This window comes from Dryobates pubescens, chromosome 1 (assembly GCF_014839835.1).
Source record: "Dryobates pubescens isolate bDryPub1 chromosome 1, bDryPub1.pri, whole genome shotgun sequence".
Classification (NCBI taxonomy): domain Eukaryota; kingdom Metazoa; phylum Chordata; class Aves; order Piciformes; family Picidae; genus Dryobates; species Dryobates pubescens.
In genome coordinates this window covers 1,448,351-1,466,388 of record NC_071612.1, presented here as the reverse complement: position 1 = coordinate 1,466,388, position 18,038 = coordinate 1,448,351, and the positions used below count along the sequence as shown (strand labels likewise).

Sequence of the window (18,038 nt, the reverse complement as noted above, 5' to 3'; positions counted from 1 at the left end):
TCCAAGCCTCGGGAAGCGAAGGACTAAAAATGCAGAGTAGGGTAAGATGGAAATGAGACAAAGTCATCACTTCCCAAAACCTTCACAGTGAAGGAAACACCTCCCACTGTCTGGAGGATCCATGGGAATATTATAATATTTGTTCCAAAAACATGACTGGGTGGATCCAGAGTTACTGACGCAGGCACAGGCAGCTAATTGAATTCAGACGTCGGAGCCCTGGCCACCATCTGGCCTCAATAAAACGTGGGTCCGTAGCTGTTCCTCAGCAGATGGTTATTCATTTTCATCATCTGAAATCAAAAGATCATTTCTCTATCTGCAGATCAAAGGAGGCTTCGTGTCTCCTCGGTCAAGGTTTATAAAACCCAAGCTCTGGCCTCTCCTCTGGCCCTTACGTGCGAGGCAGGCAGGAGGTGGTTCCCCTGAAACCTTCACACAGGCTCTGGGCAGCCACATCTGGGCAGCAGCTGTAGATGTTCACAGCTTTGTTTTCATTGCACTGAATCACAGACTCACAGAAGAGATCTGGTTGGGAGAGACCTCAAAGGTCCTGCGGCCCGAGCCTCGCCCCGGCAGGACGTGCAGTTTATGGCAGAGCAGAAGGGACAGTTGGGAGGAGCTTGTGTGGCCCTCTGTGCTTGCCCAGGCTCTTGGGAGGTAACCCCCTGGGAATATTCTGTGATGAAACTCCTCTTCTTTTCCCTTAGATGAAAATGCTCAGAGCACCAGCTGACCTCTCACATCCCCCCCCCAGCCATGCAAGGTGAACCCATGGAGGTACAAGGCAAGCCTTGGACTTCCCTGGAGTGGTTGCAAGGGTGAGTAGTGCTCTCCTCTGAGGCTGCACATCAGTGCTGCTCCACCAGCAGCCAGGCCAGGGGAGGAGAAGTGGATTGGAACAGGCTACCCAGGGAGGTGGTGGAGTCACCAGCCCTGGAAGATTCCAAAAAGCAAGTAGATGTAGCTCTCTGGGACCTGGTGTAGTGGTCATGGAAGTGCTGGGTGAAAGGTTGGACTTGATGATCTTAGAGGACTTTCCCAACCTTGATGATTCTGTCATTCACAGATTGCATCAGGTTGGAAGGGACCCTCAAAGGTCATCTTGTCCAGCCCCCCTGCAGTCAGCAGGGACACCTCCACAGAGAGTCTGGGATCCCATAAAATACATTGAGGTGGAAAGGTCCTGCTTTGGCGGGGGGGGGTTGGACTGGATGGTCACCCCTAGCATTCTGTGATTCTTCCACACCCACCCAAACCCCTCTGGGACAGAGGTGATCTTTGCCACCTAAGAATGAGAAGTGTGTGGCTCCTGTGGAGGTACAGGTCGCAGTAAATGGAGTCCTGGCAGTCAAGCTCAAGTCTGCAGCTGGTCCCTGCTGGCTGGTGTGCAGCTCTCATCAGCATGACCCAAGGCAGGGCTCCCCTCCTGCAGAGGCCCAAGCTGCTGCAGCGCCCTTTGCATTTCAAACACCTCTGCACGTGGTTACCCTTTGCACCACCGTTTGCTCAGCAGGCATCTCCAGGAGGAGCAGGAGCTCTTCCCTGCCACGGCTGCAGTATGGAAATGATCCTCCCCAGCAGACAGCAGAGTCCCACCTCGGATCCATTCACCTGGAGATGAAAGTGCTGGGGCTGCCGGTGTAGGCGGGGCACAGCTATTTAAAAACCTCATTAGAGAAAGTATGTGGGGAGCACAGCAACACCCTCGGCTGTGGCTTGCTCCAGGACTTCTCAGCCAGATCACTTCTGATACAGAGGGAAGGGCACTGTGAGAGACATTCCTGTCAACTCACAGGGATGCCTTGGGTGCACTCCTCCTCTGTCCTGGTGGGCTGTGTTGTCTGTGTCAGCATGGGCACGTTCTCCCCCAAGCTGCTGGGGAAGTGAGACGTCTAAGTGCAGCATGGTAGCAGGGATCTGCTGTGATCAAGTGAGGCCACATCTAGAGGACTGGGTCCAGATCTGGGCTCCTCAGTTTAAAAGGAACAGGGAATTGCTGCAGAGAGGCCAGGGCAGGCTGCAAGGATGCTGAGGGGTCTGGAGCAGCTCTGGGAGCAGCAAAGGCTGAGAGCCCTGAGGCTGAGAGCCTGCAGAAGAGCAGCCCCAGAGGGCAGCTGAGCAATGCTCAGCAAGAGATAAAGGAGCTGTGGGGGGCAAGAGGCTGGGGCCAAGCTCTGCTCAGTGGTGCCCAGGGACAGCACAAGGGGCAAGGGGCACAAACTGGAACCCAGGAGGTTCCACCTGAGCAGGAGGAGAAAGTTGTTTGTTGTGAGGGTGCTGGAGGCCTGGAGCAGGCTGCCCAGAGAGGTTGTGGAGTCTCCTGGTGTGGAGAGCTTCCAGCTCCCCCTGGGCATTGTGCTGCTGGGCAAGCTGCTGTGGGAGCCCTGCTTTAGCAAGGGGGGGCTGGACTGGATGATCTCCAGAGGTCATTTCCAGCCCCACCATGCTGGGATTGTGCAGGTTGGTTCTGTTTCACACCAGAGGAAGCCAATCAGCAGCCCCATGTGTCATCTTGATTAGACACCAACCCTCCATGAATATTTCCTGTTCCATGTAATTCCCCTTTGTGCTTATTTCAGCTGAGTTTGCAGCAGCAGCAGCAGCAATGCCTCAGCCACATCTGGCTCATGATGCACATGGGATCAGAGCAGGAGTTTGGGAGGAGGTGGATCTGGATTCAGAGGTTTGGCTTCTTCTTTAGAAAATGACTGGTTGCATTCTCCCACGGCTGCTCCAGACTGCCCCAGAGCTTAATGAGATTCAGGTCCAAGTGGTTTCTGAGTCTGCATGCCTGGGAAGCACTCTCATGTGCCTGGTTTGTCTGGCCTGTTGTGAGGGAGCCCCTGCACCTGCATTTCCCCTGCCTCCTGCCTTTCCTGTGTGTCCTATCTATTCAAAGGGCTCCAGTGTTCTTTAACCCCTAGAGAGCTGAACCCCTCTTTCTCTCCCAGCATACTGAACCCTCATAGAATCACAGAGTAGAATTGTTAAGATTGGAAAAGGCACCCAAGGTCAAGTCCAACCCTTAACCCAGCACCCCCAGGTCACCTCAGCACCACACCTCCATGGCTGTGAAACCCCTTCAGGGATGGGGACTCCACCACTGCCCTGGCAGACTGTTCCAGGGCTTGACAGCCCTTCTGGGGAAGAAATTGTTCCTCATGTCCAACCTAAACCTCCCCTGGCAGAACTTCAAGCTGTTTCCTCTTGTCCCATAGCTTGCTACATGGGAGGAGAGACCGACTCCCACCTTTTTTCAGGGAGCTGCAGAGAGCAAGGAGGTCTCCCTCAGCCTCCTCTTCTCCAGGCTGAACATCCCCAGCTCCCTCAGCTGCTCCTCCCCAGCCCTGTTCCCCAGACCCTCCTGCCAGCCTTGTTGCCCTTCTCTGGATTGCCAGCAGACCTTAAGCAGCCTCAGTTAATCAGGAGCAGTGCAGCCCTCAGCCAGCCGTGGGGACCTCGTGCTCCCTCAGGAGCAGGGCTGGATCCCAGAGGCTCACCCCCAGCTCCAAAGAGCAGGCTGGGCTAAGCGAGCCCACCCCCAGCACGCAGCCTTGCCCTGCCTTATCTCCAGCCAGCCGAGCTGGCGCTGCCCCTGCGGGGGTTCAGCTGGGTTCTTCCCAGCACAGCTGAAACCACATGCCAGCTTCTGCCCCAGCCAGCTTCCCACGCCGAGCTGCTGCTGCGCTCCTCACCTCTGCCACCAGCCCTGACAGGCAGCCTTTGCTCCGCTGCCGGTGGCATTTGCAGGCTGAACCTCCTGAACTGATCAGCAGGCACCTTCCACGCCGTGAGCACGCAGAGCACACAGCCCTTGTCCAGCAGGCTCAAGGTTCAAGGCTCAGCTCATCCGTGCCCCGACGTGGACTCCTGCTCTCTCCTGCCTGTATTTCATCACTGTTTTAGAGGGTGTACAATGGGTTTTAAAGGCAGTGAGCAAGCTCAGAACGCTTTTGGATGTTAGTAGTTCTGTTGATGTCATTTGGCCCTGCAGCTGTAGCCTGCAGCCCCCAGAAAGCATCTCCCCGGATGAGGAGCCCCAGTGAGTGGTTTGGATTCCTGCTGGGCCGTGAGGATGGCAGTGAGAAATCACTGCTGCTGTTGTGGAAAGCCCTGGTGTTTTCTCAGCCTGTGGTAGATCTGAAGGCACCTACTTGCTGTGCTTTGCATACTCACACAGCACCAGCCCTCCTGCTTTGCAGAGCTGGGAGCCCAAGCAGAGAGACATCTGATGAGGTTTCATCGCTGACTCACTGTTTGATGTGAGGCAGGAGGAGGAATGTGATCAGATACCATTGTGCAAAGCATCCACCAGACTACTCTGTCACTCGGGAGGAGAAGCAGCTCCTGCTCCTGAGCAGGATGGGCTGGCAGACAGTCTCCAAATGACTGTTTAGAAGGGCTTGGAGCAATAGGATGAAGGGAAATGGCTTGAAACTAGAGCAGAGCAGATTTAGGTTGGGCATCAGGAGGAAGTTCTGCACAGTGAGGGTGGGGAGAGACTGGAACAGGCTGCACAGGGCTGTGGTCGAGGCCCCATCCCGGGAGGCATTCAAGATCAGACTCGATGTGGCCCTGGGCAGCCTGCTCTGGTTGGAGGTGTCCCTGCTGAGTGCAGGGGGGGTTGGACAAGATGAGGGTCCCTTCCAACCTGACGCCATCTGTCAATCTGTAAAACGAGGTGGGCAACCCCTCAGCCATCCCCAACCCCACCTGAGCTCTGCAGAGGCCACAGAGCCTGGGCTTGGCAGCAGGGACACAACCTCGGAGGCAGCTCTTACACCACGAGCAGAGGTTCGAGGCTCTGCAGGGAGAGCCAGGGGAGGCTGCAGCCCCACGGGCTGGGCATGCCTCGAGTCCTTTCTCAGGAGATGGTGCAAGCAGCCAGCGGGGAGCTGCGTGGGGCTCGGCTGGGCAGGCTGGCAGCGGGCAGCCGCCGGGGCTCATTACCCCACTATCAAAGCTGGCCTAAAGTCTCTTATTACCCACGGCAAAGTCCACAAATTTTGCCACTTCCAAATAAGTTTCCACCTCCAGACTTCCTCCCACTGCTGGCTGCTGGCAAAGATCTCAGCTCAGAGCAGGGAACAGCTTGCATCTGAAGAGTCCCGGGGCTGAGTTTCGCCCAGCGGTGCCAGCGTCATCCCCGCAGCCCTCGCGTGCCCGCAGCCATGCGGGGCAGCGCCCCGGGCAGAGCCCTTCGCCGGCCCAGCGTCACAAACAGCTCTGCCTGCCTCCTCCCAGGGCCTCAGCCAAGCAAGCTCTCCCCAGCAGCCCAAGCCAGCCTCATCGAGCAGCAGTGTTAAACCATAGACTCGTGGAATGGGTTGGGTTGGAGGGAGCCTTTAAAGGGCATCCAGTCCAACCCCCCCTGCAGTCAGCAGGGACATCCCCAACTAGAGCAGCTTGAGCAGAGCCCCAGACCTGGAATGGTCCCAGGGATGGGGCAGCTCCCACCTCTCTGAGCAATCTCAGCCAGGCTCTCACCATCCTCAGTGTCAAACATTTCTTCCTTCTCTCCAGTCTGAATTTGCCTCTTGCAGTTCAAACCATCCCCCCTTGTCCTGTCACCACAGGCCCTGCTCAAAACTCTGTCCCCAGCTTTCTTATATTCCTCTTTAAGTTCTGAAAGGCCACCAGGAGGTCTCCTTGGCTGAACAACATCGAATCAAAGAAGGATTTCAGTTGGAAAAGATTTTTAAGGTCATTGAGTCCAAAATCTCCTGGGAGCTGCTCAGCCTGAGTGTTCCTGGCTCAACACATCCTACAGTGACCCAGGTGCTGCAGAGCTCAGGCTGTGGTGAGGTGGTGGGTGTTTGTCTGGTGTTACCATCATAGAATGGTTTAGGGTTGGAAGGGACCTTAAAGATCACCCAATTCCAAGCCCCTGCCATGGGCTCCCAGCAGCCCAGCTTGCTCAAGGCCTCATCCAACCTGGCCTTGAATACTTCAAGGTGGGGAGCATCCCAACCTCTTGCCTAGGAAGAAGGGACATGAGTGCACCCTGCTCTCCTAGGGACAGTTAGGCTCCCATGGACATTTTCCCTTCTCAGAAGTCATGGTTATTAAGTAATTATGGCTAGAGATTTAATTATGGAGGCCTCGAGGCTGTCCATCAGATGCTGAGGGCTGACCATGGCCGTGCAGCACCTCCAGCACGGTGCAGCCTCAGCGTCCAGCCGGGGCCAAGCCCTGGCTGTTCTTTCACCTCCGGTGCCAGTAACCTGACCCGGGATTGCTGGAAATGAGCGAGAGGGAGAGTCAGGGGGTTGGTGACAGGCCACAGGCACATGCCTGGCCTTCATGGATATATTAAGTAAGAGACATTTTAAACCAAAACCACCCTCAGTAACCTTATCGTGAGCTCCAAGTCCACAGCCCAGCTGTTAACTCCCAGCGCTGCCCACAGAGGCTCCCAGCAGACGTCGGGGCCGGGGATTTTTGGGATATTTCCCTCCCAAATCGTTGTGGTTGAGACAGTCCTGGGGAAGGGGCAAATCCTGGAGCTCATCCCACCTTCAGCACACCTTCTAACCGACCCCCAAAGCTCGGAGCGTGCCTGTGAACAACTGCCGCGTCCCTTGGAGAGGAGCTGCTGCCGTCCTGTGACTCTCAGCCCTTCCAGAGCAGGAGGTCTGCTGCTGCCCAGCGAAATGAAGCCTTTTGGAACACTTTTGGCTCCTGGCTTAAGGTCCTGAAGGAGCCCTCCACGCAGAAACAATTCAGCAAACGACCTGGGGACGATTGCGTCAGCCCCGGCTCAGGACAGCCGATCCGAGGGAAAATGTAACTCAACTCCCCAGCAGTCTCTCCCCGTGCCCAGGAATGCCAGAACTTCACTGGGATCCTCTTTTTAGGGGGGACTCCTAAATCCTTGGCAACCTCTCTTAAGGTCATGAGTACATCCTGATATGGGGAATTGTTTGGCAAGCAGGAGAAGAGCAAAAGGGCTAAATAATTGGGGATTACCTCTGCCCCTGCCGCGGAGCTCACCACCCTCTGCAGGAATGTGCCCGATCTCCAGCGGAGCACGCAGGAGGCAGGCAGCTCCTGGGCATGGAGCTGGCCACGTACACCCCACAGCTTCAAGCACACAGCAGGTTGCCCCCAGATCTCACCTTTCATTAGCCACCAGCCACAGCAAGCACCAATTGTTTCTGGTGCCTTGGACAGAGGGGCAGTGATGGGACGTGAAGTTGTACAGGGTTTGGTTTTCACCCTTTGTTTGGAAGGGAACAGCTTTGGGTTTCCAGGGTGGAGAGAGGATGAACCACCTCATCCACAGCCTGTCACTTGTGCTGGTTGCTGTCTCCTGACCTGCAGGAAGGGACAAACAATCCACATCTCTTTTTTTGGTTGCTAGGATCTGCTCAGTGGCTGAATAAAGAAAGGCTCAGCTCTAAGAAGCCCCTTTCAGCCTCTTGCAGTCTGTGATTCTAACTCCACGGCCCACAGCTGTGACCCTGCCCCATGCTCACACCCCATTTTCAGTCCTCCCCTTGGTGGTGGGCCGGGTCTTCAACACCACAGTTGGACTAAATGACCTTTAAAGGTCCCTTCCAACCCAGAACTCTCTATGATCCCATGACAGGAGTCCTTCAGGCTGGGTGAGCAGGCCATGGAGGCCAGTGGGGTAGCAGTGGCACATCTGCTTTTGGGGAGCTCCATGTCAGAGCAACACCCACAGAGCTGTTGCTTGTGCAGCTGGCACCTCATGACGAGGTTTTTGGGAGGGGGTTATAGACCTTCCACTTACATCTAGCTTGGCAGGGTGCTGGGCCATCTCAGGTAAACTATATTCTTAGCCTGAAAGGTTGGACTAGATGATCCTTGAGGTCCCTTCCAACCTGGTATTCTATGAATCTATGGATCTCTGGCTTGCTGGAGGACTCCTCCTGATAACTTCAGGCACCTTCAGCCAGTGGTAAGCCTTAAAAAGCCCTCCTCCCCCACCCGTGGAGAACCTCTTTGTGTTCTCACCTCCTGCCCTCAGATTCCTCCTGAGGTGGAGCAGCCCAGGCCTCTGGAGGGGTGATAGCAGAGGCTCCGTGCTGCAGCTCTGCTGTTCCCTTATCTCAGCCCTGCCCTTTATCTGATGAGCTTGCCTCCACTTGTTGAGCATGCAGCAGGGAGAATGACCAGAGCCCTTCCTGCAGCAGAGGAGGTTTGCTTTGGCAGGTACACACTGCTCTGAGCATGCTCAGCGTTGGGCAACAGCTGGCACCCAGGAGCTGCAGATGCTCTGCAATGCATGAAGCCTCCTCAGCTCCTCATCAGCCTCCTACAGCCAGGTTTTGGTGACTTTGCTCTCTTGTTTTTTCTGCCCCCTTTCCAAAGTTCTGGGACTGCAGATTTCCTCTCGTCCTACCACCTGACACTAGGGAGACCAACCAATCCCACCCCCCTCAGGTTGCTGTAGAGAGCAATGAGGTCTCCCCTCAGCCTCCTCCAGGCTGAACATCCCCAGCTCCCTCAGCTGCTGCTCCTCCCCAGCCCTGTTCTCCAGAGCCTTCCTCAGCTTTGTGCCTTTCTCTGGACCTGCTCCAGCTCCTCAATGTCCTTCTTGCAGTGAGGACCCCAAAACTGAACCCAGTACTCAATGTGTGGCCTCACGAGTGCCCAGGGTAGGGGTGCTGTGTAAGGAGAGGGGTAGCACACAGCAGCCTCCAGCACCTCAGCTGTGTCAGTAAAAGCCTTTTGGCACCCAGGGCACCATTTCAAGGCTGGAGCTTGCACCACTTCTTCACTGAGAAGGTCCCTGGCACAAGCTCCCCATGGCAGTGGCTGTGGCACCAAGCCTGGCACAGCTCAAGGAGCGTCTGGAGGATGCTCTTAGCCATATGGGTTAGTGTTAGACAGTCCTGCCAGGAGCAGGGCGTTGGACTCCCATCAGCCTTATGGATCCTTCCAGCTGGAGATGCTCCATGATTCCCCTCCTGGAGAATGTGCATAATGCTGTGTCCCCTTCCCTGGGGACACCGGGCCCATGCGACACGGCATGGGGAGGGGCAGGTGGGGGGTAAGGGGCTCCTGCTGCGACACACATGCAGGGGGCAGCTCCATGAGCCCAGAGCAGCCCGGGATGGCCATGCAGCTGGACCCCATCCCTGCTACCGGGGCTGCCCCACCGATCCCAGTTCTGCCCAGTGTGCCCCTGGGGCACACACGCAGGATGACAGCCACCCACCCACCCACCCCCAACTGCCTACGTTACCGGGAGAGCCCAGTGCTGCCCAGTATCCCCCCGGGACACACGCACAGGACATCCCCTCCCATTCTCAACGGTATTGCGGGAGCCCCACGCAGCCCAGTGCCAGCCGGTATCGCACCGGGACACACACGCCAGAGCAATGCCCCCTCCCGTGCCCTACGCTACCGGGGGAGCCCAGCGCCGCCCGGTATCCTACCGGGACACGCGTATAGGAAGACATCCCCCTCCCATTCCCTACACTACCGGGTGATCCCCGCCGAGCCCAGCCCCTCCCGGGCCAGCCATGCAGTCACCCCCCACCTCCCCCTCCCGGCCACGCCGTGGCGGGGACAGCCCCGCCGAGCCCAGCCCCTGCCGGGGCGCCCGGGGCCGGCCCCGCCTCTGCCTCCCCGGGCACGTTGCGCGGCGGCGGCGGCGCTGGCGACACGTGAGGCTCATGTGATGGCGGGGCCGGGAGGGCGGGCAGGAGGAGGAGGAGGAGGAGGAGGAGAAGAAGGGGAAGGGGGGGCCCGTCCCGTCCCGCCCCGGCGGCCGCCAGACGTGCCGGCAGTCACAGGGTAGCGCACGTCGCTCCCGTCCACCCACTCGCCCGCATTTAACCCGGCCCGCCGCCGCCCGCCGCTCCTCAGCCCGCCCGGCGCGGACGCGGAATGAGCAACCCACCTTGAGCCAGCCGAGCCGGGAAAAGAGGCAAAACCCCAGCCAAACCGACCGACCACCAAAAAACACCTCACCGGCACCGGGCTCCCCGTTTCGGCTTCTCTCAGCGTTCTGCAGCCCCCTCCCCCCTACCCCCGCCCCCCTTCAGCCCCACCGCCATGGAGCGGATCCCCAGCGCGCAGCCCCCGCCCGGCTGCCTGGGCAAGCTGCCGGCCCTGGAGAGCGGCGATGTGCCCGGGTAAGCGGCGGGGAGAGACCGCGGAAGGGGGATCGGGGTGTGGGGGGGTTTGGAGGGGGAAAGGAGAAGTGTCCTCCCTCTGCGACCCCCGGGGGACAAGGAGTAATTGGGATGCTTTGGTGTCGCCCGTGCAGGCTGGACTTCGCGCACATGTACCAAGTGTACAAGCCCAGGAGGGGCTTGAAGAGGAGCGAGGATAATAAGGTAAATTGATGGGGCGAGGGCGCTGGGGGATAGAGAGGAGTGGGGACCGTTGTGCGAGGCTGCCCGCTCTGGGGATGAAAAGTTTTCCCGGTGGAGATGCTTCCAGTGTGTGGGGCTGGGGGAGCAGGTCCGCGGTGGAGATGCTGGGAATGGGGCGAGCGGGTCCCCGGGGCTGGGGAGGGGGACGCGGAGATAGGGAGGACACGGAGACGGACAGCGGGGGACACGCAGACTGAGTGGGACATGGGGACGGCGAGGGGGACAGGGAGACTGGGAGTGCGGACACATAAGAGACTGGGACGCACGGAGATTGGGGACACTTGGAAACGGGGAGGGGGACACGGGGAGAGCGCCGGCCGCGGAGCGCTGACTGCTGCCGCTGGCTTTGCAGGAGACCTACAAGTTGCCCCACAGGCTGATAGAAAAGAAGAGGCGAGACCGGATCAACGAGTGCATCGCCCAGCTGAAGGACCTGCTGCCCGAGCACCTCAAGCTGACGGTAGGGGCTTTTTTCTCTCGGCGGGGGTGGGTCGTGCAGCACCGGGGATCCCGGTGGGGATGGAGCTGGCACCGTCGGGCACAAGCAGCCATGGTGCCTCCGTGGCTGGGGCTTTGCAGCGTCACAGGACTCTGTCCCTGCCAGTTCAGCAGGAATTTGGGTCTGTGATTATTTTGGGGGGGGGGTTGGGTGTGTGTGTGGTGGTTTTTGCCTTTTCATTTCCCCTCACCCTTATGCCCCACACCCCGTGGTGGCTGCATCTACTGTAAGGGCATCCTAAACTTTCCCAGGAGTGGGAATCCTCCCGTGGCTTCCTGAGCTGCTGGGTTCCTCCTTGCTCTCCCCCTGCCCATCACCAGCTGAGGGGACCCCCCCCAGCTGGATTCCCCTGGGCTAAGGTCACGATGGCAGCAGCAGAGATAAATAAAACGCTTCTGTGTGCGCCGTGCGGCTGCTCTGGCAATACCCAGAGGACCCCCTGGCAGAACCTGCTTTTTAACTGAGTTTTGTGGAATATTGACATTTATGGTCCAGTGCTGGTCAGGATCAAGGCTCTGCCTTCCAGCCTCCCTCTGCAAACCACGTCAGTCCTTCTGCTGTCACCCTGAAAACGCTGGCAGCCCCAGCAGGCTGGCAGCAGGCGCCAACCTGTCCCTTCGCCTTTCAGACTTTAGGTCACTTGGAGAAAGCAGTGGTCCTGGAGCTCACCTTGAAGCACGTGAAGGCCCTGACCAACCTGATCGAGCAGCAGCAGCAGAAGATCCTGGCTCTGCAGAGCGGGTTCCAGGCGGGTGAGTGCCAGCGGGCGGCGCGTGGGGACCCGCGTGAGCCCCGGGGACGTCCTCCGGGAGCCTGGCAGGCGCGGCTGGGACACCTCAGCAGGGAGGAGGCAGCGCTGCCTGCCTGCAGCCACCACCAGTTTCTCTTTCTTGGCTGAGGAGCTTGGGTGCATGTCTCAGCGTGGAGGGGCCTTGTGGACTTGTTTCGAAGTCCAAGCTGGATTTTAAGTGGTTTCATTCCAAGCCCCAGTTTGCTCTTGAGGTGCTGGCCAAAGCCATTCAAACCTTTCACCAGCTTTGGGGTTGGTTGGTTTGGGGCTTTTTGTTTTGTTTTAGAATTGTTAGGGTTGGAAGGGACCTCAAGGATCAGCCAGTTTCAACCCCCCTGCCATGACCAGGGACACCTCACACTAGAGCAGGTTGCTCACAGCCACCTCCAGCCTGGCTGCAAACACCTCCAGGCAGGAGGCTTCCACCACCTCCCTGGGCAGCCTGTGCCAGGCTCTCACCACCCTCATGGGGAAGAACTTCTTCCTCACATCCAATCTGAATCTGACCATTTCTATTTTGGTTCCATTCCCCCCAGTCCTATCATTACTTGACACCCTAAAAAGTCCCTCACCAGCCTTCTTGTAGCCCCCTTTGTTTTGTGGTGTTGGGGTTTTTTTTGGTCTGGAAACAGCTAAAGAGCTCCAGATCTGCTTTTGCTGCACACCTTGGGTAGGTCTCTTCATAAAGCAGGCAGTGTGTGTTCTGCAAGGCAGAGAGGGGAGCCGGTGTGGCAGCTCCTCATGCTTCAGAGGCACTTCCTCCTTCTCCTTTCACATGTGGCACTCACGTGAAACTGATAAAGTAAAATGTAGTTGTGGGTTTGTTTTTTGTTTGTTGTTCTTTTTTTTTTCTGAAGAGGCTTCCACTGCTCTGACAGCCACAGGGAGTGCAAGAGAGCTGGAAGCTAAAGCACAAAACCACCCGAGGCTGGCAGAGCTGCTGGCAGGCAGACGTGCCTCAGGAGCTCTGCCTGGAGGTGAAGGGCGAGGTGCACCCAGCCTTCCCTGGGGTGCTTCCCAGAGAAGGCTCCAGCTTGACTCACTCCTTTGCTCTCCCTGCTTCAGCACCTGTTGAAGGTGACACAGCAAACACAGGACTGAAATAGAAGTGTAGAGTTAGTAAAGGGGGCAGAGGGATGCCCGGATGGGCTCAGGCAGCAGTCGGGGGAACATCCCCTAAGGGAAGTGGTGGATTCCCTACACTGGTTGGTTTGAGGACTCAGCCTGCCGGGGTGCTGGGCCAGCTCATTTCAACTCCACTATCACCTAGTAAAGTTGGACCAAGTGACCCTTGGGGTCCCTTCCAACCTGGCACTCCGTGATCCGCCCAAGTTCAGGTCGACCAAGTTCGGCTCGGCGGCTGTGCGCTGTGCCCGAGGCTCAGCGTCGCCTCCAGCCCACCCAGGAGAGGGTAAGGGAACCGTTCAGCACCTCGTTAATGTTTAATTTCTGCCCGTTAATGTTCCCTCAGGTGACCTGTCATCGAGAAACCTCGATTCCAGCCAGGAAATGTTTCGATCCGGTTTCCAGATGTGTGCCAAGGAGATGCTGCAATACCTGGCAAAGCACGAGAACGGCAAGGACCTGAAGCCCTCCCAGCTGGTCAGCCACCTGCACCGCATGGCCTCCGAGGTGCTGCAGGGGGGAGCCGCCCGCAAGGCCGGGGACCTGCCCCCCAAAATGGTGGACTTGAAGGAGAAGGCTGCCGTCTCCCTGGGCAAGGCGGCGGAGGGCCACGGGAAGAACTGCGTGCCCGTGATCCAGCGGACATTCGCCCACTCCAGCGGGGAGCAGAGCGGCAGCGACACGGACACGGACAGCGGCTACGGCGGGGAGCTGGAGAAGGGCGACTCCAAGGCCGAGCAGCCCTACTTCAAAAAGGACTCGGAGCTCAAGTACGCCGTGCAGGAGAGGATAAGCTCCATAAAGCAGGAGACTGAGGACCCGCCGGCCAAAAGGAGCAGGCTGGAGTCCCCGGAGGGCGAGGGCCCCTTCGGCAGCGACGTGATGGCTTCTCCCGGCGGCTTCCTGGGCCCCCACGCTCACCAGCCTCCCTTGTGCCTGCCCTTCTACTTGATCCCACCCTCCGCCACGGCCTACCTGCCCATGCTGGAGAAGTGCTGGTACCCGGCCTCCGTGCCCGTCCTGTACCCCAGCCTCCCGGCCTCCGCCGCGGCGCTCTCGGGGTTCATGAGCCCCGAGAAGATCTCCCCCCCGCTGCTGATGCCCCAGAGACTCCCTTCTCCTGTCCCTGCCCATTCCCCCATCGACTCCTCAGCTCTTCTGCAGGCTTTGAAGCAGATTCCTCCCTTGAACTTGGAAACCAAAGACTGAGCTCAGTGTGGTGACTCTCATTGGGTTTTTTCTCTTGGGTTTGGGGTTTTTTTCCCCCCTCCCCTTTTTTTTCCCCCTTTTTTTTTTTGGGTTTTGTTGGTTTTGGTTTTGTTTTTTAAGTTTGAGACCGTTTCACTTTCCTATATTGGCTGGACTGAGGTGTGGGGATGAGGTTCACTGCACACAGGGAGCTAAATCCCCTTTTTTCTCCCTGACTTGTCAGGTAGCTTGGAGGAGGATGAAGGATGCTGCCCCCAGGTTGAGCGGTTCAGAACTGATTCCAAAAGCTGGGGGGGGGGGCGGGAAAAACAACAGAAGAAAGGGTTTTGTGCTTTCCCCTCCTTCCCTCCCTGCATCTACAGCACAACAGTTGACTCCCTCAGCTGTGACTTCTATTGCAAAGCTGTGAAAAAAAGATTCCAGGAGGCAGACTTGGCTCTAGGGTCTGTGAGCAGGAAAAAAAACCAAACCAAGGTACTTCTCCCAAAGGCTTCTCGGGCAGCGTGGGTCAGGCTGAACCCATTCCCTGCCCTGCTGCGGTGGTGGTGGCCCTGCCACCAGCGGTCACTGCTTGGTCATGCAGAGTCAGGGAGACTTGAGACGGGTTTCTCTCCACACCTTTGCTGATACAGATCTCTCTGTCTGGTAAGAGACGAACCGTAGGTGCTGCTTGGAAGCTACTGATGGCCTACATCTGATCACCAAATTACCGACGCCCCTTCCTGTAACTGGAGCTGCTCCCTCCTCTGGGCCGGCTTAAGGGGAGAAAAGATCCTGAGGATCACTTTGCTTGTTGCACCTGACTCCAGGCCTCTCTCTCTCCACCTCTCTGCTGCTGCTGTACAGTTTTGCCAGGCCTAGCCTTCTGGAAATCCAGGATGGTTTTCCCAGTGCCCTCGCTGGGCGAGCAGCCCACGGTGGGGTGAACGGAGAGCTCCATGCAAGGGGGAGCGCTTCGGCCGCCGCCATGCCAGCCCAAGATGCCCCTTGCCAGTGCCTTTGTGAAAGTGACAAGGCTGGGCTTTGCCAAGTCAGATCCCAGCGGGCTTTGAGTGGCTTCAGTTCCTTCGTCAAACCCTGGCCCACGCTGCTGTAGTGAAGGAGGAGGCCCGGGGAGGCAACGCTGGGCCCATTAAAGCACCAGGGGCTTCGCCTTCTCCACAGGGGAACATCAGAGCCAGGCTGGGCTTTGATCCATTAAAAAACCCCAACCTGACAGCAAAAACAAAAGCTACCCCCCAGCAAGGGCAGTGCAGGGTTGGGGTTTTGCTTCCTGGTTTGGAGAACTTGTGGCCAGAAAGCCTCTTCTGTGTGGCTGTTCCATTGCACCAGCTCTCGAGATGCACTATGCTTGACTTCGCAGGTTGTGTTGGGGACATTTCTTGTTGGGTTGGGGTTGGTTTATTTTTGTTGTTGTTGTTGTTGTTTTGTTGCTCTGTTGGTTGGGATTTGGGGGGGGGGGGGGAGGGGGTGTTTGGTTTTGTTTTGGGGTTTATTTTTGTTGTTTGTTTAGTTTTTGTTTTCTTTTCCCTTTTTTTTTTTTGTTGTTGTTGTTGTTTTGGTCTCCAGTTGTTGCCTTTATTTGTAAAGAATCCTGTTATAAATATATATATATATATATTATATAAATATATTAAAGAGCAAAGGTAAAATGTCTATTATTTGTATAACTACTTGAGCATAAAGAAGTGAGAACTCTGAATGTATTCTTGTTTCTGGGTTGTCTTTATTATTATTATTATTATTATTATTATTAATTTTTTTCTTTGGGAGAGAAGAATCTTTTGGTTTTTTTTTTTCTCTTGGGAGAGGTACAGTGTTTATATTTTGGAGCCTTCTTCAAGGTGGGGAGATGATTGTACATATTTTTATCTCCAGTCAATGTTAAGTAGCTGTTTTAAAAGACTTAATAAAATAATTCTTTTCCTGTGGAAGGTCGAGGGTTTGCCTCCTGTGCTTCGAGCTGCTGCAGCAGGGCCGGGTCGTGTGGGCCGCCGGCGAGCGGGGCTGTGCCATCCCTGCCCAACGCCGCCGCGGGGTCCTGTTACCCCTGTCCCCAGGGAGAGTTAGTTGAGCTCCCTTGGCCACCCTCAGGGATTTTTCTCCTTCCTGAGCCGAGAGTGGTGCCAGCAGAGCCTGGCTGCCTTTTCTGCTCTCTTCTCATTTCATTTTGTGCTCCCCTGGGTCTGGCTTTTTGGCTCGTCCCTCCCAAACTCGATGGGGAGGAGGCAGCCCCTTGCCAGGGAGGACACATCCCTGCAGGCTTTGACCATCACCTGCAGGCAGAATTGGCTTTTCCCAGCCTCCCTTGGGGAACCCCCTGGCTGCCTCCATGGTGGGAATGTTGGGCTGGGAGGGACAGCCACCACTCTGCCAGGAATGAGCCCATGCCACCCCCTGCACGCCCTGGCGTGCTGCTGTGCTGCTTCTCCCACGCTCTGCCATGGCTGTTCCGCTGGTCTGGGACTTGGAAAGCAGTGCTGCAGGTGGTGGAGAGCAGCCTGGTGCCTCTTCACTCATGCTTGGGCCCAGTGCAGTACTGTAGACATCTGACCACAGGCTTCTCCCTGCTCCTCCAGCAACACCACCTGAGACTCGGCCTCTGTGCAGGCAGAGAGGACCCCAACACCTTCCCCAAAAGCAAAAGGTGAGCTGTGAGGGGTGGATGGGTGGGTGGGAGGGAGGACTCAGTTTCCCAGCGGTGGATGGGGCCCAGGTGCTTCCAAGGGGTATTTCAGACTTTCACAACGTGGATGAATCACAAACCCTGGTGACAAAGACCTGGGGCTGGGCTGCAGCACCTCTGGCAGCTGGCTGGGGGAGAAGCAGGCGCCCAGGAGCTGCTGTTGGACCGTGGTTAGCTTAAAGTCATCTCAGATGTTGTAAGGCTAGAAAACCTGCAGGGCTGCTAGCACTGGAATGAGAGAATCATTAGGCTAGGAAGAGACCTCTAAGATCATCAGGTCCTCCTGACATGGAGCTTGTGTTTGCTTTTAATTAGGGCTCAATATTGATCTTGCTGAAGATGCCTCCAAGTGACCCCACTTTGGGGACAGCATTTGGTGCTCGGCGCGGCAGCCTTCAAAGCCTGGCTAAGGGCTGGGCTCCTGGCAGCTTTCCACTGCCTCTCTCTGCTCTTCCTTGTCCATCTCCTGACCCACCTTGTCATCTGGTGGGAGGACTCAGAGAAGCTCCAGATCTTCAGTCAGCGAGGGAAAAGGCATGGTTAAAAAAAACCACCCAAAAGGAAAAGGTGGAAGAGAGAAGGTTGATGGAGGAAGCAAAGCTAATTATGGGCTGGGGATTTTCTCTGCTGCCATGGCCCGGTGCCAGCAGGACAGGTGAGTTCTCTGGGCAGAGCAGGGCCTGGTGGCCCTTGGTCATCTCTGTCTATCACCCACAGCAGAAATACCCAACCTCTGGATGCCCTCCTCGGCCCCCCCACCACCAGGCTGCACCCATGGGGAACCCCAGCCTGCAGACCCCCATCCCAGAGCTGCCCATACCTTGAGCATCCCCCCTGCAGGGGATGCCTCACCACGATGCCACCAGCACAGCAGAGCTGCTGAGCTCCGTCCCGTCGCAACCAGTCGAGGCGGGGGTGGGGGGGGACCGAGGCGGGCGGCCCGAGGGAGGAAGGCGCTGGAGGGGGCTGATCCCCGGCGCGGTGCCAGGCGGTGGCAGCCCGTGGCGCACGGCGCCGGCGGGGTGGTGCTGAGTTCCCTGGGCTTGTTTTCATGGTCTCACCCAGCTCTGACCTGCCTCAAATGTTGACACAATGTCACGTTTCCGACTGCAGTCTTTCATGTGCAGCCGGAGGCTAAATACGGCTGCTGGTTCCTGGAAAAAGACGTGCCTGGCACCCTTTCAGCAGAAACCCGATCCCCAGGCAGGCTTGGCACAACAGCTGAATAACATGGCAATAACTCTTTCAGCAGCATTTCGACCCATAAATAGGGCTTCCCGAGCGACTCCTTGAAGGAAGGCAAGGAGGATACAAGGCTTTATTATTATTATTATTATTATTAATTATTGTTATTATTATTTTTGGGGGGGGGAG

At 57.1% G+C, this 18,038-nt stretch overlaps 1 protein-coding gene across 2 annotated transcripts; it reads left to right on the top strand.

The window, feature by feature from the left end:
• Nucleotides 1–725: 725 nt before the first annotated feature.
• On the top strand, nucleotides 726–14,057 carry BHLHE40 (basic helix-loop-helix family member e40). Of its 2 annotated transcripts, none has more exons than XM_054179954.1 (5): nucleotides 726–821; nucleotides 10,247–10,316; nucleotides 10,708–10,815; nucleotides 11,483–11,606; nucleotides 13,116–14,057. In XM_054179954.1, exons 1-5 carry the CDS (start codon nucleotides 760–762, stop codon nucleotides 13,976–13,978), a joined length of 1,227 nt encoding a protein of 408 aa, XP_054035929.1. In that variant the 5' UTR covers nucleotides 726–759; the 3' UTR covers nucleotides 13,979–14,057. The 2 variants fall into 2 exon arrangements, with proteins under 2 accessions (XP_054035929.1, XP_054035923.1); XM_054179948.1 differs by lacking the exon at nucleotides 726–821 and adding an exon at nucleotides 10,005–10,112.
• Nucleotides 14,058–18,038: the final 3,981 nt, after the last annotated feature.